General features: G+C 37.2%; 1 protein-coding gene across 2 annotated transcripts in view; it reads right to left on the reverse strand.

The window, feature by feature from the left end:
- Positions 1-1,006: 1,006 nt before the first annotated feature.
- The window catches only part of NOC3L (NOC3 like DNA replication regulator), a 43,238-nt gene continuing 21,746 nt past the window's right edge, over positions 1,007-22,498 (reverse strand). For both annotated transcript variants that reach the window (XM_044662638.1, XM_044662639.1), the window contains 10 exons: positions 20,841-20,921; positions 20,260-20,360; positions 14,803-14,875; positions 14,664-14,727; positions 14,509-14,580; positions 10,315-10,496; positions 9,768-9,896; positions 9,260-9,357; positions 1,860-1,944; positions 1,007-1,520 (listed from right to left, as the gene is read on the reverse strand). In XM_044662638.1, coding sequence (XP_044518573.1) covers positions 1,362-1,520; positions 1,860-1,944; positions 9,260-9,357; positions 9,768-9,896; positions 10,315-10,496; positions 14,509-14,580; positions 14,664-14,727; positions 14,803-14,875; positions 20,260-20,360; positions 20,841-20,921 — 1,044 coding nt within the window. In that variant the 3' untranslated portion in view covers positions 1,007-1,361. The remainder of the gene's footprint in view (positions 1,521-1,859; positions 1,945-9,259; positions 9,358-9,767; positions 9,897-10,314; positions 10,497-14,508; positions 14,581-14,663; positions 14,728-14,802; positions 14,876-20,259; positions 20,361-20,840; positions 20,922-22,498) is intronic.

The raw sequence follows: 22,498 nt of genomic DNA on the forward strand, positions 1-22,498 counted from the left end.
AAAAAACTCTGACAAAGGTCTATCTAATTACTCATATTTATAAGGAGCTAAATCAATTGTATAAAAAATCAAGCCATTCCCCAATTGATAAATGGGCAAGGGACAGGAATAGGCAATTTCCAGATAAAGAAATCAAATAAGCACATGAGAAAGTGTTCTAAATCTCTTATAATCAGAGAAATGCAAATCAAAACAACTCTGAGGTACCACCCCACACCTAGCAGATTAGCTAACATGACGGCAAAGGAAAGTGGTGAATGTTGGAGATGTGGCAAAATTTGGGACATTAACGCAATTGCTGGTGGAGTTGTGAACTGATCCAACCATTCTGGATGGCAATAGCACTGCTTGGTCTATACCCCAAAGAGATAATAAGGAAAAAGACTTATACAAAAATATTTATAGCCACATTCTTTGTGGTGGCAAAAAATTGGAAAATGAGGGAATGTCCATCGATTGGGGAATGACTGAACAAATTGTGGTATCTGCTGGTGATGGAATACTATTGTGCTGAAAGGAATAATGAACTGGAGGAATTCCACGTGAACTGGAATGACCTCCAGGAATTGATGCAGAGTGAAAGTATCAGGTCCAGGAGAACATTGTACACAGAGACTGATACACTGTGATACGATCAAACATAAAGGACTCTCTACTAGCAGCAATGCAAGAATCCAGAGCAATGCTGTGGGACTTATGAGAAGGAAAACTAGCCACATTTGGTGGAAAAACTATGGGAGTAGAAACACAGAGGAAAAACAACTGCTTGAACACATGGACTGATGGGGATATTATTGGGGATGTAGACGCTAAACAATAACTCTAGTCCAACTATCCATAATATGGAATTAGGTCTTGATCAATGATACATGTAAAACCCAGTGGAACTGTGTGTTGGGTACAGGAGTTGGGGGTTAAAGGGAAAGAACATGAAACATGTAACTAGGGGGAAATACTCAAAATAAAAAATTTTAATTTAAAAATTTTTAAAACGACTCAATGAGACAGCTTTCATAAAAATTTTTTAAATGTTGTTTGTTTTTACACAAATGTTGGTTGCAAAAAAAAAAAAAAAGCATTCTATCAACGGGCATGTTTTTTTCTACCCATGTAAAACATTATCTAGACAGCAGTTAGGCCACTAAATAGAAGTATTTAAGAATCTTAAAATCTACTACAATATATAATGTACAAAAGTTTACCAATAAATAAATCATGAAATATTTGAGAAAACCTCTCTCTTCTTTCTCACATTCTCACTCTAGCACGTAATCAACTAACTCAGTCTTTGGTCATCAAGTCTCAGGATTATCTTCAAAGATAGGCTGAAATAAATGATGCCAATAGGTACACGTATGTAATCATGTTCTTTCAGCTGTTTCCCCTTTACATCTATTGTCTGATGTTTTAAAGTATCTGGTAAAATCCAGAGGCTGTTGAATAGTAGTTTCACTGCAATGAGTTCTTATTAGTTGGTTTAAATCTTCATTTAGATATGAATCCCCATGGAAAACTTTATCCTGAAAAAAACAGAAGGCACAAACTCAAAGTTACTCTTAAATTAGAGAGCTAAAAGCCAAAACCTATTGGGAGAGCTACCAAGGGTTGGCTATCAACCATCAGGAGCTCAATCCTCTGGCTAAAATCTAAAAAAGAATATGGTTCTGTCTTCTTTGGCCACTGGACATCTCTTGCAATGAAATGAAACGACCAGTATTACCTCTACAAGTAATTTCTTTCATGTCACCATCCCCTCTCTTCAACATATCCTAACTTTATTGTACCTCTTATGATCAATTCAAAAGTTAAGCTCTGAGGTGGAAAAAAAGATCTCACATTAAGAAACAAAAAGAACATACCTTCTTTGAGGGGTTAGCTGACATTACAGGAGGGTTAAATGTCATTGTCTTCATATTATAAGTTTCAAAAAGTTCTGTAGCTGACCTGTAATTATAAAATATTAAATATCATTTTAAGTTCCAAAGCTGAAACTCTATCATATCTATCATGTGAAAATAACAGAACACAATCATTTCAAGAGAATTCATAAAAAGAATTACTAATAAAGTAAATGTTATTCAACAGGGAACTGGAAACAGTTGAGGTACATAAAAATATGTTGGTATATTACTGTGCTATAAGAAATGAAAAATATGATGAATAAAGAGAAGCACTGACAGACATCTAAACTAATGCAGAAGAAATAATAATCAGGAAAACAATACATAATTACTACAAAAATTAAGAAAGAACAACAAGCAAATAAAAGTGGATGCTATGAAATTATACTCGTTGAGCTTAGTCCCAAAGAAAGATGTGATCAAGCACTACTCCCCTGACCCTTCTCTGCATGGAATGAGAAGCTATGGGTATGAAATACATGTGTCATAGTTTTTTCTATATTTAGGATTAGTTTTGCTGAAATAAGTTTTCCTTTTTTTTTTTGTTATAAGGAATTAGGAGTAGAAATGTACACTGGGATATATAAGTAACAAATGGTCAATTAAAATTTTAATTTAAAAAAAGATCATCTATAATCAACAACCATATGAAAAAACCAACATATCCTCAAGACAGCAAAGATAGGGAAAAGAACCATATCTACAAAAATTTGTTATAATAGCACTTTTTGTCTCAACAAAAACTAGAAACAAAGGCGGTATTCAACACTTGTGGAATGGTTTAAAATTCGGAGATGAATGTAATTAAATACTGAGCCAGAAGAAATAACATATGAGAGATTTGGAGAAACTTGGTAAAACTTAGATAAGCTGATCCAGAGCAGAAATAAGCAGAACCAAGTGAACAACCTAAACAATGACTCGAATAACATAAAGAGAAGAGCTTTGAGAGATTTCAGAATTAAGATCCATATATGCATTGACTAATCTTGATTTCAAAGAAATGATGATTACTCAATCAACAAGCATCTATGAAGTATACTTCCCACCTTCTTAGCAAAGAAGTGATGGGCTAGAAATGAAGAATGAGAAATACATTTTCAGAAATGGCCTCCGTTGTTTTGTTTTGCTTGACAACTTGTTACCAAGAAGATGCTATTTTTTTCTTTTTTTGAGGCAGAGCGGGAAGGAAGGGTAGAAGGCAGTGATAAGATTCCTTAAATTGCTTGGTAATTCTTATATTAAGTCAAAATTTGTCTACTTTTAACTTCTCTAAACTAGTTTTAAGAAGAGCTGGTGGCACAGTGGATAAATCACCAGACCCAAAGCCCAGAAGATTCTTCTTGAATTTGAATCTGGCCTCAGACACTTACTAGGTGTGTGATGCTGGGCATTTTTTGCAAAGACAAGAAATTGTCACCTGTGTTTGAATTGCAAGCTCTCTTCCCACCCAGAGAAGATAAAGCAGATCAAAAAATGTCTTCTCAACTTTAGGTTATTAGGGGAAAATTGTGTTAAAACTGTGTTAGGGAAAAACATTAAAATGAATCCAAAAAATAGGATAGGAAGAGGCAGAGAGAAATCCAAATCTGTATGAAGACACTGGAGGGATGAAGGACAAAAGGATAAAATGGCACCACTTAACAAACAGGCTCTTCCCAAAAGAAGAAGAGCTAGGCCCTCTAAGGGTTAGTGATACTCCAAAGCAGGGGTCGGCAACATATGGCTCTTGAGCCCTATCTGGCTCTTTTGAGGGCCAGATATAGCTCTTTCTGCAGGAGCCATAAAGTCCATTTTTTTTTCAGCCGCTGTTACAGGAGCGCACACTATGAGCACTGTACGGCTCTCCTGAAATTACATTTTTAAAAATGTGGCGTTTATGGCTCTCACGGCCAAAAAGGTTGCAGACCCCTGCTTCAAAGGATGGATGCTTTTGAACCATAGGTTCCATCAAGTACTATGTTATCTAGCAAGGAACACATAAATAAGAGATAAGCTGAAGAGGTTGTTGATTCCCTGCACTCCTTCAGGTCTACTGTCTTCCTCAAGCATGTATCAAGAACATGATGTCAAATCTCCTAACACTTGTCCAACCTGATGATTACCAACCACTTGTGTGGAAGTCATGTGTGCAATCAATAACCAAGCATTACCATGCATCTACTATGTGCCAAGCTCTTTGCCAAGCACTAGGGACATGAAGCCAAAAGAGTAAACATTCCCTACCTGCATGAAGATTACTTTCTATCAGAAGAGATAGTAAGTACATACGGATTTACAAGGCATATCACCAAAACCCACCCCCCAAAAGTGCAAAGTAATAAAGTAATTAGGATGGGGATGGGGGACACGACAACACTGCTTGAGATTATGAAGTTTGAGGCAAGAAACTCAGGTCTTCCAAAGCACAACTAGTATTCTTCATCATCCAAGGTCTTCAGAAGAGAAATGGGCAGATTTGCAAAGTAAACAGGTGATTAAGGAAATAATACATGAGGACATATGTATTTTTGAACCATGGCTTAAAATTAGGAAGGAAAAACTCTTTGGTCAGAGATGAATTGTTTAAAAAAAAGTATTTATGTAGAATCTTGCAATTGGGGGACTGCTTGTATGTTTACCCACCAAGCTAAAGTGCATAGAAACCAGACAAAATGCAGGAATAGCAGTAGAGGCAATAGAAGCAGAAGCAGCAGGGAAAAAAAGTGACAAAATCAGAAGAGAAGAAGGCACAAAAGCCTAATGCTCAAAGTATTTATTTGCAAATGTGGAAACGGAGGCAAATTTGACTACACAGGAATAATTTTAATATCTACAACCCTTGAAGGTTAGGTAAATGCTTTCACAGAAATTATCATCTGATTCTCTCAGCCAGTTTTTATACATGAGAAAGGGATTCAACACTGGTTACAAAACAGAGATTTGGGGGAACAAACTTCAAAGATGGAATGTAGCTTTGTAAGAATAAAGGGAACAGTTTAACATTCTAGAAATGTGGTTCAAAAATCTTACTAAACTACAGACCTTAGGGCCACCCTATAGATTAAGAAGAAATACAATAGAAAGGAATCCAGGAAACAGGAAGGAGAACACTAGAGAGTAATGGGTGATGATCAAGGAAAGCAGAAACAGAAATCATTCTGTCATGCTATAAACCACTTGGAGAGAGAAAGGACACAGATACGGTCAAGAAATACATCCCAAACCTGGCACAATCATGGAGTACTAAAATACATACATCCACTTTAATCTGTCTAACCTGCTTTACCGATGGGTTTCATTCTTCCAAAGAAACAGAGGAATCTGCTACACTTTACTTTCACCAAAGAAGAACTGGTTGCTGGGGTGTAAATAATGGGAATGGAGAAGCAGGTGGGACAATGACTGGTTACCAAATCTTAGGATCTAAGACAAAGGATAGAATAAAAGGCATTGGAAAGGCAGATTTCAGATGGTTCACAGAAACCATCAGAGAAGATCTGAGAGGAAAACAAGTTCTTTTTATCAAATATCTCTGATAATCAGGTAATACCCAAAATATATGGACAACAATTCTCCAAAGAATTTCAAACTATTGACAATCACATAAAAGAATGCTCCAGATCACTATTATTAAGAAAAATATGGATTAAAACAACCTTGAGATTTCACCTCCCCCACCAAAAATTGGCAAAGACAACAAAGGATGGAAATAAGCAATGCTGGAAAGATTGTGAAGAGAAATTGTACTATGTATTGTTGACGGAACTGCGAATCAATACGACCATTCTGGAAAGCAATAAGCTAATAAAGGGACTAAAATGTCCATATCTTTTGATAGTGACTAATGCCATGCATATTCCCCAAGGAGGTGACTGACAAAAAGAAAAGTTTGGATATATATCAAAATATTTATAGTGTACTTAGTGTAATAGCAAAGAACTGAAACAAGCAGGTGCTCATCAGCAGGTAAATGGGTAAAGAAACTGTGAAGGATGAATGTAATGGACACTATCTACGAGTTGTAAGAAACAACCAGCACGACAAATACAGAGAAGCACTGGAACACTTATAGGAACTGATGCAAAGTTAAGTAAGATTAGGAAAATGTGCACAATGACAACAATGAAAACAGAAATAAAAGACACCACAAAGAAATCAAAACAGAATGTGACAAAGTTATTAAGACCACATTAAACTCCAAAGAAAAAATGACATCTCCCCATCCTTTGTAGGAATGAGGCTCTACAAATGGGAGCTATCTACAAAGTCAGTCTCTTTTTATTGGCTGAAGGCTCATGCTGATTGGTACGCACAGGTGTAGGGCATTACATATGCCATTAAATCTTTTCAATGTATTGATTAGTTTTCTTTTATTAATTAAATCTCTCATAAGGGAGAGCTCTCTAGGAGGGGAAAATGGGAAAATCTAGGCAATATAACAATGAAAGAGAACAATACTTTTTTTTTTCCCCAGAGGCTCCTATAGTCTAAAATTCTATAAGGTAAGTCAGCTAAATACTGAAAGCATAACAGAAAACTTCAAAAAAAGAGTTGTCTAAGAAACTGCTCTGTATACAAAGGAAAAGTTATCAAGCGACCTAGCTCAATCCATTAGTGGTCCTTGACTAGTCATTCTGAATTCAGAATGTACCATCACCTAGCCATCATAGAAAAGCAGGAAAAACTGCTCAATGTAAAGCAGGCTCCACAAATAATGCTGGGCTTAGAAGTTCAAATCCTTCTTCAAAACATGTGCTAGATATGTGATAACCTGGGAAATTCACTCAAACCTCTCTTAGTTTCCATTTCCTTATCTGTCAAATAGGGATCCTCAATACTAGCCATATGAGGAGTCTTTGAGGCCCCTTCCAGCTCTGGACATCTGTATTTTTGTGAATAATGTGGCCTCTAGGTACAGTGGAAATATAGCTTTGAGTCAGGGACATAAGTGTGAATCCTGCCTCTGCATTATTTATGTGGCTTTTAAAGTCACTTCTCATTCTGGAGGGCGATTTGGAACTATGCTCAAAGGGCTATAAAACTGTATATAACCTCTGATTCTATAACACCACACTGGGTCTGTATCCCAAAGAGAACATAAAAAAGGAGAAAGGACCTGCTTGTACAAATATATTTATAGCAATTCTTTTTGTGGTGGCAAAGAATTGGAAACTGAAGGGATGTCCATCAATTGGGAAATGATTGAATAAATTGTGGCATATGATAGTGATGAAATACTATTATGCTTTAAAAATGATAAGCAAGATGATTTCAGAAAAAGCTAGAAAGAGCTGCATGAACAGATACAGAGCAAAATAAGCAGAATCAGGAGAAAACTGGAACACTGTTCACAGAAACAGCAATACTGTACAAAGATTAATGAACTTGGCTACTCTCATCAATGCAATGGTCGGACAATACCGAAAGGCTTTATGGCTGGGAATGCTATCCACCTCCAGAGAAAGAATTATTAGAGTTGAATGCAGATCAAAGCATATTATCTTTCCTTTGGAGTTTTGGTTTTTATGAATATGCTCTATGACCAGTACAGAAGTGCGTTTTGCATGATAATATATGTATGGTCCAGATAAAATTGTTTATCAATTGGGGGAGGGGGAAGGAAAGGAGATGGTTTGGATCTTATAATTTTAGAAAACATATGCTAAAAATTATTATTACATGTAAGAAGGAAAATAAAATATCTTGTTCACTTACAAAAATGAATAACATGGAAATATGTTTTGTGTGATAATACATGTATGCCCCAGATTGAATTACTTATTAACTCTGGGAGGGGGGAGGGAAAAAGGGGAGAGAGATAACATGAATCATATAACTTAGGAAAACTTATGTTGAAATTTATTATTAAAATAAAATAAAGATAAAACATTAAAAAAATTTCAATTGAAGGCCAGCAGAGGAAAGAAATCTCAAAATAAACAAAAGCTGTTTCTGTACCCTCACCATCCTTGGATTCTAAGGGCTATTAAAGGATCTGAAAAATAAAAATCACTTAAAACACATATCCCTTTCTGATCTCTCTTTTATGGCCTATTCCCACCTAAAGGACAAGAAATGAATGTTTCTAGATTGGAAAAGAGAACTACACAGAGATCTTTTTTTTTTTTTTTAACCCTTACTTTCCATCTTAGAATCAATACTGTGTATTGGGTTCCAAATCAGACAAGCAGTAAGGACTAGGCATTGGGGGGTGGGGGGGGGTCAAGTGACTTGCCCAGGGTCACACAGCTAGGAAGTACCTAAAAAGGGAGACTCTTAAAGACAGAAGGCTGGTCTTGGAAACTATTTCACTTGAGAGCTCTCCAACCCTAGATCCTTCAAATAAGACAGGAATTAACCAAGTGTTATCCTAATGACCATGGCGATTTCACCACTCAGAAGACTGATGAGAACTAATGGAGATAAGACAAAGGCTGAATGCACATATCCAAAATTATCTAGAAGGAAAAGAAATTATAAGAGGAATAAGTCCCTTCAAGGATAGATATGAGAGTTCTTATACAAGTTGGAAGATCAAAGAATATAAAGAAGCTACCCAGAATAGTATTAAATCAGAACTCAGGGTTGGAAGGCAGAGAATCAACAAGATGACTCTGTTTCTTGGGTGTCCAATTTAGTGTACAAAGAGGGATCAAGGCTTAATATGGGTAAAAGGGAAAAGATTCCACAGAGAACCAAAAGAGAGAGAAATAGACTGAAAAGGAATTAGACTCGAAAGGAATGGAGAGAAAAAAGGAAATAAGATCTCCAAAAGCAAGACTTGCACCTGTAACATGCTAAACTATACATAGCTTATCCCCTAATGAATCCTCAAAGCGGTGACAAGTACTCAAGGCAATGAGCCACTTGCTATGTCAGGGCTGAGCAGGGAAGAATAAGATGGAGACACAGACTCAGGGTGTCCCCCTTAAAAAAGTCACCCCTGAAGATATTTAACTGTAGTGTAGCACCTTCAGAGATCAAGTTTCCTCAAAAACTTACAGAGGCTCGATAGGATCGAAGTCATCTGGTGACAGGAAGCTCCTTGTCTTTACTCTTAGTTACATCCTAAATCCATATTACATCAACTGACATCTTGGTTGTCACTTCCTTCTACCTAAATTACCTTTACTTCCTCTTGCAAAGGAATGTCCTTTGAAAATTCTCTCTTACAATGAAGCAAGAGTATTTTCGGAATGTCCAATATCCAAGAAACAAAAATTAGCATTCTGAATAAAACTGAGGTCACCAAAAAACTTCTTAATACTGAATGCTAATGCAAGCCAATTACAAATACCAATTTAAGTTTATGGTAATGAATAAACCACAGTTAATGGACTTAGTTTTGCTCTAAGGTGCTGTACTGTGAACCTCACCTTCGACTTAATTCTGGTTTGAGAGCTTCAGAACCTTCAGAGGGTGCTCCGGCAATCAGGTGTGATGCAAATCTCTGAACAACAGGATGGTAATGTCTCTGAAAGAAAAGGACAAAATGACTACAGAAATTTGTATGGTACTTTAAGCATATCACTTAGAGAAAACCAGGATTACACAAAGGATTCCCACAGGAGTATAGTAAGAAAACAAGTTGAGAATCTGGGCTCAAATCCTGAGTCTCCCTCTCAGCACGAGTGACCTTAGAACAAAGTTCTTCAACAATGAAAAAAAAGGTCTTGACTAAAAGGCCTCTAGGGTCCCTCCTGTCTTCCCCAACAATCAAGGATCAAAACCAAATGTAGTGATATGAAAAATTGGGTGGTACCTGGCAGGTGGACATGTAGGAAAGCTAGACCCTAGAAGATCGCCTTATTAAAACTCCAATGGCAGAAATAGTGATTTGGAGAACATAAGACTAATTCCTGAAGGAGATGCACTAAATCTCACCCGAAGGACATGCAATTCCCAAAGTGCAGCGTTCTGAGCATTGCAGTACTCTGGCTCATCCAGTTCAGGGAGGAAAATTCCACTCCCCTGAGATTCATTGTCAAGCAGCAGATCTGTCTTTGGAAAGGTCTAAAACAAACCCAGAAAGCCAAAGTTTGTACCATAAGAGAACAAAATACTGTTTAATCTTGGTCCATCTTTTTTTATTATCATTATCTATTATGCCTTTTGTTTGCATTTTAAATTTTTATTAAAAAAATATTTTTCCATGCTCACATGATTTACTTTCTTTCCCTCCTCTCTTTTCTCTCCCCTCCTGGAGCCAACAAGCAATTCAACTGGATTATACAAATGTTATCACTTGATACCTATTTCCATATTATTTTTTGCAATAGAGCAATCTTTTAAAACCAAAACCTTGGTCCATCCTTTAAGAATTCTACTATGTTATTCAAGATAATATAGGATGAAACCAAAAAGTTATACCCCATATCACTTCCTCCCCTGCAAAAGAATCAAGGGCTTTAAGGGCATGACCACCACTTACGTGCATCAAAACTCTGTTGGTGGCTAGAATGCCAATACTTGAATGTGGGAGGACATGAAGAGCCAAGGTACAAAGGCGTTTGATGAAAGCAAGGGCTCGCTGCTGAGAAACTTGCTTTCTGCGCTTGGTTAGCATCACATCAAGGCACTGAAGTACAATTTCCACATCCTCATTGGTAGCACCTGGTTTACAGAAGAAAAGACCTGCTACTTGTTCTTTTTTATTTCAAAACCTCAGAGAATGCCCCCTTCAGTTCCAAAGTTCAGTATACCCATATCACTATTTACTCAGTAACACAGAAACATATTTTCAGCCTCAATATCATGAAATAAAGAAAAGATAATAAGAAGTTTCCCTCTGACCACTTATAAGGATCACAACTTAGAAGTCTATTGGAGTCATATCAACTTCCTGAGTTCAAATCTGGCCTCAGGTCCTTACTAGTTGTATGAACCTGGACAAGTCACTTCACCCCATTTCCCCCAAGGGCCCTGCTCCCTCCTCCTCATCGCCGCCTCCACCTCTACCATCCAGTTTCTAGTGGCATTTTTTCACTCTATAGCACATCTATGAAGGTTAAAATTGAATGCAGCATATCTCAGGGGTGAAATAGTATACAAGACCCAGTGATTTACACTGTCACACCCAGAAAGTGGAAGATAGAGGAAGAGGCAGACAGAAGGATTCATGTATAAACTATTTATAGCAACTCTTTTTGTGGTAGCTAAGAAACAGAAATTAAGGGAAGGTGTTCATCAAATAGAAAATGGTTAAACAAGTGATTCTATATGAATATCATGGAATGCTATATTGTGTTGAGTGGGATGGGGTTGCAAGTAGCAGACCCCACCACTGCAATAAGTTTACAAACATGGAGCTGAGAGGCCAAAATATAAGACAGCAATTTATTCTTTTGTGAAAGGGACATTCCCTACTTTGGATGCTTGAGGAATGTCAAAGTATTGAGTTCAAAGACCCAATTTATAGGGTCTTCTAATCATAAATGGCGTCCTTCTCACCTCCATTTCTTTGTTTCAGCCAGGTGCTGGTAACATAACATAACATAACATAACATAACATAACATAACATAACATAACATAACATAACATAACATAACATAACATAACATAACATGAACCTTCGTTGACATCTTTAAAAGACAAGTGAGTTAACTATGCTACCCCTCAAGGCCTTTGAAATTTGAAGTGGACAGGCCAACGGTTTTGTTTTTTAAAGAAGTGAGGGGTGTGCTCTAAAAGGAAGGGAAAATACTAACTTCTATGTAAGTTTGTGAAAATATTGGGGAGAAATAATTCTTATAAGAAAGCCATAGATTATATTCCATTCAATTCACACCCCCTCCCTCTTTTTAAATTGTGTGCTTTCTCATCCCATTTCTAGAGCATTAATTCAGCTTCCAGGTCAAACATGCTCTCTCATCTATTCCATCTAAATCCAAGGCTTTTTGTTTCCTTAGAATCCTATTCTCCATAGCTCTCTGGAAGAGAACTATGAAACAAAGGGTTTAACAGGGAAGTATTAGAATAACGCACATAATTGCAAGTATTATGGATACAATCCTCACTCGTGGAATCAGAGAACATCAAGTCCCACCAATTGACCCAAGAGGTCATATCCAATTGCAGGGTTAAACCTTTTATCCAATCTACCTTATTACTGATTGTAATCCACCAAAAGAGGGATTCAAATTCGGCTGCCATTTAGTTTCTAACTTTGAACTCATCTGGGACTCCATCAGTCGCTCCTGCTGCATATAAACAGACTGAGTGATCAGAGGAGCCTTGAGGAGAGACTTTTTCCGTGATTGATTTGACTGGGTAGAATGGTTGAAATATGCTATCGTGAATGAGATTTCCAACTTTACCCAGGCACATGTTCCTGACCAGTTAATCAAGACTTGCTTCAGTGTAGTTCCCTCACAAACCAGGTTTGCCCGAGGGATACTTAGATCTGCAAACCGAGATTTGCCCATCATGTCCCACATTTGGGCACACTCCAGCTGCTGCAGACTGGGGTCTCTACTCACGTGTCGTGAGATACACACGGTGTCATTCAAGAGTCCTCTTTTAGCCAGAGGTATCCCTTTTGTGCCACTATCTTAGTAGGTGGGTAAAGGGAAGCCAGTGCACCATAATTCTCTGGGTTAAGTTCTTGGAAGATGGTAACCATACACTTGAATTCAATCTCTGATTCACCCAGCCCCAAAGGGAAGGGGACCACATGTGCTCAGGTGCCCACCTACACAAGCATAACCGTCAGACTTTCCCATACTATGGACTTTGTACTTCATTCATTCTCACCAGGCATCAGTCTCTTTGTCTCTATCTTACCGGCTTGCCTTAGATCCTTAGCCATTGTTACATCAGGCTCTGAACTAGAGGATGCCGGGGGAAGTTGTTGGTTGAAGCAAAATAGGCTTAGGTGATTATAGCTGTGTTGCCTCACCAAACTGATTCTCTCCTTTGACAGGGACAATCAGAACTTTCCAAAGATGTGAAAGAAGATTAACTCATTTAATCTTTTAAAAATGTCAAAGAAGATTCCTGTTATGGCCAGGGTCTGGCTGAAACAAGGGAATGGAGGTGGGGAGGGTGTAATTTCTATGATTAGACCCTACAAATTGGGTCTTTGAACTCAATACTTTTGACATTCCTCAAGCATCCAAAGTGGGGAATGTCCCTTTTGCAAAAGAATAAACTGCTGTCTTATACTTTGGCCTCTCAACTTCACGTTTGTGAGCTTGTTGCAGTGGTAGGGTCCACTGTTCACGACCCCATCCCACTCAGATGGGGGTTTGTACAGGCCGGTGAAACAGTGAAAGGCCTCGGTTACCCCTCTTTTGCCATGGCTTAAGATGCACAGCAGTCAAAGTTTTACGGCTGCAAGCCTGGAAAGGGGAATTGAGTGTTTCTCACTCGCTTTCAAGCCTGATGGGAGTTTTGAGGCAAAAGTACTAAGACAGAAGAGATTCAGGAATTTGGATTTGGAATTTGTAAGTATAGAGGACCTAACCAAAAAGGGGTGAGGAGTCTCTCTGGATATGAGTGTGTGAGACGGTCTGTCATAGGCACAGGGTGAATTTGGAGCCCAGAGTACACAATTTTAGTGTCCTGTGAGGGGCCCAGCCAAAAATAGGGCAAAGCAAGTGGGGTAGTGTTGTGTGCATGTGCAAGAGATCCAGAGGAATGGGACGGAGCAGGAGGGAGGTTTCTAGGCCTGTTGAAAGATTTTTAGGATTGAAAAACTCTGGCTAGATCATGGAATCTCTTAGATGAAGCTGGTAGAATTTCCAAGGTCAAGATATCACAGGTCTAAGAGTGAGCAAGCCAGGTTGTTTTCTTGGCTCTGCTTACTCCATTATACACCAGCATCACATTTCTTGTTTATTATAAAACAGAAACATTCCATTAAATTCATGAACCACAATTTGTTTAGCCATTCCTAATTGATGGACATCAACTTTGTTTCTAATTTGTACTATCATAAAAAGTCCCACTATAAATATTTTGGTATATATGGTAACTTTCTTCTTAGAGCTTTTGTACAAGTAACATACAATTCATTGACTTCTGATTTAGGGCAGTAATTCTCAAACTTAATCTTACAACATGTATGTGCTTGGTAGCTATCTAATTTTTACTAATTTCAAAATTGGTCTTTGTGCTTCTCACAATTAGAATTCATATTACATAATAGCGTATATTTGCACAGTGCTAAAATTTTTTAATTCTAAATTCCTCTTTATTCAAACACTAAATTCTTGGCTTCAAACCAACTGAGTAGCAAATCTATTCTCTGACAGGCAATGCTAAGGTTTGGGTGAGCCATATTGACTGTTTTGTGCTATAATGACTTTTGACCAAAAGCAAGACGACTAGTTGAGCATTATACTTTAATGAAATGAGCTAATCACCCACAGCTAAACAACTGGAAGGGGGAAAATGTGGCCTGATTTACACCTTGAAAGATCCTCCTGAACAAAAAATGTTCCCATCAGTGTATTTCGGTCTACTTGAAATAACTATAGTTGACCAGAAAGGGAAATTAAGTCATTATTTCATTGTTTTACTGTAATCATTTCGTATTAGCCTATTAAAAACTGATACATTGTGACTCCCACAGAGCTGATTTCAAAGTCAACAAAAGTGACTGATGAATTGTCATTAACATACCTGCATGTAATTTAAATAGGGTTTTGTAGAGATGTGTATAGAATTTCATAGGATCTATATTTAGAACATCACCTGTTAAAAACAGAAAAGCACAAATGAAGTATGGGTCCATCTATACTGCAAGTCACTAACATTTTACTCAGTAGACACTTTACCTTGGCCAGAAAGAATGTGGAAAGCAGTATGAACACAATGAAGGCACTCTCGGTAGCTTAGTTCCTATAAATAAAGAAATATTAAGAAGCAGGCTTGAAAATCATATTTGACAAATAATCCATCAACAAATTTACTTACACCAGACTCAATGAGAGTATGCAGAACGACTAATAAGTCATCAAAAAACTCCACGTTTATAAGATGTGCAAACCTAGAATGAAACAAAAGATTATACTCAAAGATAGATTATACTAAAAAATATCAAATTGCTAGATATGAAGCTTAAAAACATGATTAAAAAATGTTGTCCAGTCTAGAATTCTAATGACATAAGTTTAAGGAAATTCTAACATAAAAACCCCTGCAGAAGAGTAACCTGTCTGTACTAATTTAAGCAAGTTGCCTGGGAAACTTGACCATTAAAAGTCCAGGATCACAGAGCTACTATTCTGAAAATGCTAATATGTAAAGTCCAAAATTTGTTAGGTGTTAGGCCAAACATAAAAATAACTTCTGAACTCACCTTTTGTACTGATGTAGTACAGGCATCCCTTACACAGGATTGTTAGCTAAGTCTAGAAAAGCATAATGTGACGTACAGGGACAATTTCAAAGAGTATCGTAAGTTCATGATGGGATGATTTATGCTATAAGAGTCATAAGGCTTTAGTATTAATAATGTTTAGGGTCTAGAGTTGCTCTTTCTATTTATTTGTAATATTATTGTATGGCCAAGGTTTCTCCTAACCTCACCACTGACAAGTGCCAGAGAAGCAAACTAAAAATCAACCCTGGACTTTTCCTCTCCTATGGGCCCAATGTATATGGCTGGGAGAAGGAAGGTGGAGAAGGGGTGGTTGGAAAGGGAGAGCACCCTATGCAAAGAGCATTTGGACAATGACAGTCACCTTGTAAGCAGAGAAACTACTTCATTAGCTATGGAGAAGACTTTCCCCTTTTCCTTTTTTTCCATGTCCCACACTGTGGGAATGGTGACCATGCTGAGGAGGACATTGAGAGGACTATAATCTCTGAGGATGTGCAGGAAGCATGTTCAGTGGACCCCTTGGAACAATGGAGATGTGAGGCAAGAGGCAAGGACAGAGAATGAAGGCTGCCTGGTTCACAGATTCTCGCATCAACAACATGGCCAGGAATCCTCACTGTGTACCTGGGAAACACTCCAGCAATCACATGTACCCAGGCATAGCCTACAGAGCTTTGGCCTCTACCAAAAAGATCCACTACATTAAACATCTATCACTGGTGGAAGATTATCAGAGAATTAATGTCCACTGGTTAATAAAAACTTCTCTGCCTCCAAAGCCTCCATGAGTTTGCATTATTTCATAAGATAGTACCTAGTTAAAGGTTGTACATGAAAGCATATGAGTTGCAGCTTTCAAATATATAGAGAACTGAGCCAGATTTATAAGAATACAAAGCATTCCTCAACTGATAAATGGTCAAAAGATATGAACAGGCAGTTCTCAGATGAAGAAATTAAAACTAAGGTCATATGAGAAAATGCTCCAAGTCACCACTGATTGAAAGAATTAAAATTAAAACTGAGATACCACCTCACACCTATCAGAGTGGTTAATATGACCGAAAAGGAAAATGATAAATGTTGGAAAGGATGTGGGAAAAATGGGACACCAATGTACTGTTGGTGGAACTGTGAAAAGATCCAACCATCCTGGAGAGCAATAGGGCCCAAAGGGCCATAAAACTAAGCATACTCTTTGATCCAGCAATACTATTACCGGATCCGTATCCCAAAAATCCATATTCCCCTATCCAGACATAGGGGAAAAGGCCCTACTTGTATAAAAATATTTTTAGCAGCTCTTTTTGTAATGGCAAAAAAATAAGAAACTGAGATGTCCATCACTTGAGGAATAGCTGAAGAAGCTGTGGCATAAGGTTGTAATGGAAAATGACTGCTCTATAAGAAAGGATGAACAGGATGAATTCAGAAAAACCCGGAAATATTTATATGAACTAATACAAAGTAAAGTGAGAAAAACTAAGAGAACACTGTATACATTAAGAGAAATATTTTACAATGATCAACTCTGAATTACAAAATGCCAGACAACAAATGCAAAAAATTATTTCTACATGTATTAAAAAAATAAAAAAATTTAAAAGTCTGAGTTGGTGTTGAGGACAAATTAGTTCTTTGTGACAAGAAAAAAAGGCAGATTAGCCACCAGTGGGTTTCTGGTATCTATGTAGTGAGCTGAGTTCTCACCTACAGGAGAATGACAAGTCCTTCACCTACTTCCTTGGAGTTCTGTGCCATTTCTAGAGACAAGTTCTCATGGGCGGGATTCTTAAGATTCCTTGACCTAACACTTTATCGCAGCCTTAACTCACTCAAGGGAACCTGTCCCTAGTGTTCAGCCTATGCTTGACACCCTTAATGCTGCCCTCAGATCATAAGACCATTGTCATTCCCTGACCCACACCACCAGTTGGTAAAAGTGTACACTTTAATGGTAGCCCCAAAAGGTAATATAGTGAAATAATATTGGTGTTTATAATAAAATTGATCTTTATAATAAAACCACATCAATTCATAATAGACAAAGCATCATAAATGGTCCAGGCTAAAGTTTAACCTTTCCATCAAAAAGAATTTGCTAAACAAACTATACACCTCAGTCTTTTTTGCTTCTCTGAATTTAGGTCACATCAGTGACCATTCATATGACACCTCATTTTCCAAAGTCCAAAACCTTTTTATTTTCTTACTAAATTCCTGAGTTCAGGAGAGTCCAGGGAGAAAGGGAGCAAGACACAAGGGGAAGTTGGTCTTGGCCTTGGAGACTAGAAGACTTGGGTTTAAGTACTTCTGACAAATTTGGGCTGTGGGACCTGGTCAAGGCTCCTTTGTCTCTCTGTCCCTAGCAACTCAAGATATTAAGTTGCAGAAAAGGTGCTGGTCTGCACCGGGAGGAGACATTCTCACTATCTACCATGGACAAAATTGTAGGCCCAGACACACACATATACGCACACATACACACAAAAAAAAACAACAAAGAAACCCTCTTGAGAGAACAAATGTTTGCTTTCAAATGTTTAGAATGTGTTAATTACAAATAAGTGACTTATTTGTTAAAGAAAAATGTCTACTTGAAAATACTTTATTAGCTATTACATGTATTAGCACTAATTCATGCTTTATGAATCAGAATGACTATCCTCAAGTAATTTGGATTATACATTTTTTTGACATTGTACTTAATAAGGTCCTGAAACATATAAGACACAACTCAAATATGTTAAGCCTCACAAAAATAAAGCTGAAACCATTAGACCAGCACTGAGGCCAGTTTTAGAGGGAAAATACATTAGGAGGAACATCTGGAGTTATAAGAAAAGAGAGCTATAAAATAACTTGAGGAAAGGGGTGATACAACATTCTTCCTCCTTAAGCAGGGCAGCAGGTCACATACCTTATTAGCCCATCACTGTTTTTGTGGGTTTTGTCTGTTCTTGTTATAAGGCAATACATACATACTCTTAAATCAAAGAATCTAAGCATGGAAAGATCCATGTGAAGTAATGCAATGATTAAAATAATGTAAACAGAAAGAAAAACCACACTAAAAAAATCTAAGTGAATGTTTCAAAATTATAAAGAACAATCTGTTCATTAGTTTTGCTCAACTGATTTGTTTCCTCTCCCATTCTCTGTTATAGGGGGAACTGATCTCTGGGGAAAGAAAGGAAGGAGGTCCTTATTTAGAAATTTAGGTGATAAAAAAGACAAAAATATCTCCCAAAAAGGCAGGTAGAGAATTTAATAAAGACAAAAGTAAGCAGTCAAGAAGTATAAGCAAAGAATCAGGAAAGCATATTGTAAAAGTTAAGTTTTCAATTGAGGGGGTAAGTAAGCTAATGATGTAACAAATATATCTGTCCCAAAGTTTAGAACCATATCACCAATTGCATATTGGACATTTCAAACTCAGTCTGATGAAAACTGATCAAATTTATTTTTCATTCCTAAATTCTTCCCTCTTGCCAACTTCTTCTTTTTCTCTTGAAATCTTTCTATTTTCCTAGGTTCGTAACTTCAACATTATTCTCAAGTCCTCCCTCTCCTTCATTCCACAAATCCAAAGGGTTGCAAAATCTTGCTGTTTCTATCTCTACAACTCTCACATCTGATCCCTTATGTTCACTTCAAAAGCTACTGCCCTAGTTCCACTTATCACTTCTCCCTAGATTATTCTAACAGCCCTAAATTGGAGGCTGAAGCCTGCTTTTGCAAGGCCAACAAGTAAATAATGTTCTACATTTTTTAATGTGTTAAAACTTTATTTTAAAACATAAAGCCATTCTTATCTATTGAACGAACCAAAGAATACAGTCTGCTGACTCCTGTTCTAAACAGTCTCCTTGCCTTAAGTCTCTCCCACTCCAATCCATCCTACACACTATTGCCAAAGGTCTAACCATGTCACTCTCCCACTCAAATCAACTAGAGCTTTTATTACCCATACACTAAAATAGAAACTTTTTTGGCTTTTAAAGCCTTTACTAGTGGTATCAAACTTATAGAAACGGGGTCATTTTTAATCTGTAGGCTAAGGCTCCTTATGGCCATACCAACTTAGTTTTATTCATTCTGTATTTTAGGTTTGATTTTTTTTTTTAAACTCTTTCCTTTCGTCTTGGAATCAATACTATATATTGGTTCCAAGGCAGAAGAGCGGTAAGGGCTAGGCACTAGAGGTTAAGTGACTTGCCCAGGGTCACACAGCTAGGAAGTGTCTGAGGTCATATTTGAACCTAGGACCTCCCATCTCTAGGCCTGGCTCTCAATCTACTGAGCTACCCAGCTGCCCCTGCGACTTTGTTTTAAACTATGCTATTATCTGTTTTATTATTTTTATTTTGTTAAATGGTTTCCAATTTCATTTTTATCTGGTTCCATTCATTTCAGTCTCATGGGGACATGTTCAGTACCTCTGCCCTATACACTTTGACCCCTACCTATCTTTTCAGTCTCATTTGACATTACTCCCAATCCTAAACTCACCAATGCAACAAACTGGCTTTTCTGTTCCTTATATGGAACACTGTATATTAGACCAGCCATTTAGCTCAAAAACACTACCTTCTACATGATATCCTTCTTAATCTGCCAACTGCTAGTGTAATAGTTATTTCTTTAGTATTTATCTTCTTTATATTTAATCTATAAAAATGTACTTGTCAGGCAAGAAATACTTATTAAGCACTTACTAAGTGACAGATACTGTGCTAAGCAATGAGATAATAAAGAAAAAATTAAAAGATAGCCCCTCCTCTCTAGTTCACAATCTAACAGAGAAACTATGCAAACTACTACATACAAACTATGTTTACCCTCATGAGAATCCATCTCTTCTAACAATTAGGGATTATTTCATTCATCACATTTGCATCTCCAGTGCTAACCACAATGACTTATAAAAAGCCTACTCATTTTTTTAGGGTTTTTTAATGAGGCTTTCAGAACCTAAGGCTCATCATGTCATACAAATTTTTGTACTTTATAAATAAATAAGACTATTCAAATTATAAAGATCTTACTTGGCAAGACCTTCTAGGACTGCTGGCAGAAGAGGTGACCTCTGGGCTTTCTTCAATATTCTAAAGTAGGTTACAAATACTATGTTCAGCGTCTCTGTGTGCTATAGAAAGAGGTACAAAAAAACTTCAGTAAAACTTCATTTCCTTCTGACTCACTGAGACCACACAATGAAAACCTAGTTTTCTTTCTTTCTTTTTTTTTAACCTTTAACTTCTATGTATTGGCTCATAGGTGGAAGAGTGATAAGGGTGGGCAATGAGGGTCAAGTGACTTGCCCAGGGTCACCCAGCTGGGAAGTGTCTGAGGCCGGATTTGAACCTGGGACCTCCTGTCTCTAGGCCTGACTCTCAATCCACTGAGCTACCCAGCTGCCCCTAGTTTTCTTTCTTTAAAATAATCTTTTGACCTTTGACAAAGTAGAATGAAGCTAGAACCTTTAATCCACAGAGAGCATATATTAGCCACAAATTAGACTTAAAGTTTCACAGAAAATGAAACATCCCCATTATAATGGACTTTTAATTAGCATCATATACCAAAAGAGAAGGTCAAAGAATAGAGGGTCAGTCCCAATGCTCACCAGCTTCATCTTTCTTTCTGTACTCTCTGTAGCCTCTGCTTCCCGAAGTTCTCGCTCTAGTTTCTCTTCTGCTTTCTTCCACTAAAAATAGAGGAAAATAAAATGTAACACTTCAATAAAATATTTTCTAATTAAAAGTTGTCTCCTCTAATATAGGATCAGTAAGTCAGGGAACCTCCACTGGCTTATTCTAATTGGTCTGATGTTCAATCAATTGAAAAACATTTATTAAGCACCTACGGTGGCCTAGAACTGCACAAAGTGCCAGAAACCATTCAGTGGCTCTTGCCCTTTGGAAACATAACTTCTAAAGGGGAGAGAGGAGGTTCACATGTAGATATAGACAGGATACAGACAACAGATATATGGTAGATATATGGTATAAAGGAAGGTATGAGCAGCTAGCTAGGGAAACAGGAGAGGATGCTAGAAGGAAGACAGATTGAAGTGGGAAGAGTTCTGAGACAAAGAAACTAATTAGAATAATCCAGTTAAAGAGATAGAAATGACAAGATTTGACACTTGTCTTGCTAAATGAGATAAGTAATAGTGATACATAGGTTGTAAACACAGATGACTAGGAGGAAGTGGTAAAGAGGAAAATTAAAAGAAGTATGACCTATCAGATTAGTTAATTTGACCAAAAAAGAAAAATGGTAAATGTTGAAGGGGAAGTGGGAAAATCGGGACACTAATATACTGTTGGCACAACTGTGAACTGATAGAACCACTTAAAGAGAGCAATATGGAACCACACCCAAAAGGCCATAAATTATGCATACACTTTGACCCAGCAATACCACTACTAGGTCTGTATCTCAAAGAGCTGAGATAGGAGAAAAGGACCTATTTGCATAAAAATATTTTTAGCAGCTTTCTTTGCAGTAGCAATGAGTTGGAAACTTGAGGGAGTATCCATCAACTGCAAATAGATGAACAAGTTATGGTATATGTTGTAATGGAATACAATTGTAGAATAAGAAATGACAAACAGGATGAGTTCAGGAAAACTCATAAAGACTTATATGGACTGATACAAAGTGAAGTGAGGAGAACCAGGAGAACAGGGTATACAATAAGAGAAATATTATATGATCAGCAAAACGAGGTCCCAAGAAAAATACTAATCAAAGCCAAAGAAGGAAAAGGAACTGTTAGAATCTGACTGCAGATCCAAGTATGCTATCATGTTCTTCATCAGTTTTTTGTTATATGCATGATATATCTTTTGTCACAGTATATGGAATATGGAAATATGCATTATAAGGAAGCACTGGTATAACCTATGACAGACCATTTACCGTCTTGGGAAAGAAGAGGGAAGGAGAAAATCTGAATTGCAAAATGTCAGAAAACAATTGTAAAAAACTGTTTCTACACATAATTTAAAAAATAAAAGTCAAAAATTCTAAAAGATTTTAAAAAAATTTTTAAAAGAGGTGTGATTTGGGGGCAAAAATGTTTTGGACATGCTAAATTTGAGAGGCCTACAGGACACCCAGTTCAAAATGTCTAAGAGGCATTTTATGATAGAACACTGGAGAGATGAGAATGGATAGATATGGGATCAATCAACATAGAAATGATGACTATGGGAGCTGGTGAGATCATCAAGCATGAGAATATAAAGAGAAAAAAGGGCCCAGAATAGAGCCCAA

This window comes from Gracilinanus agilis, chromosome 2 (assembly GCF_016433145.1).
Source record: "Gracilinanus agilis isolate LMUSP501 chromosome 2, AgileGrace, whole genome shotgun sequence".
Taxonomy (NCBI): Eukaryota; Metazoa; Chordata; class Mammalia; order Didelphimorphia; family Didelphidae; genus Gracilinanus; species Gracilinanus agilis.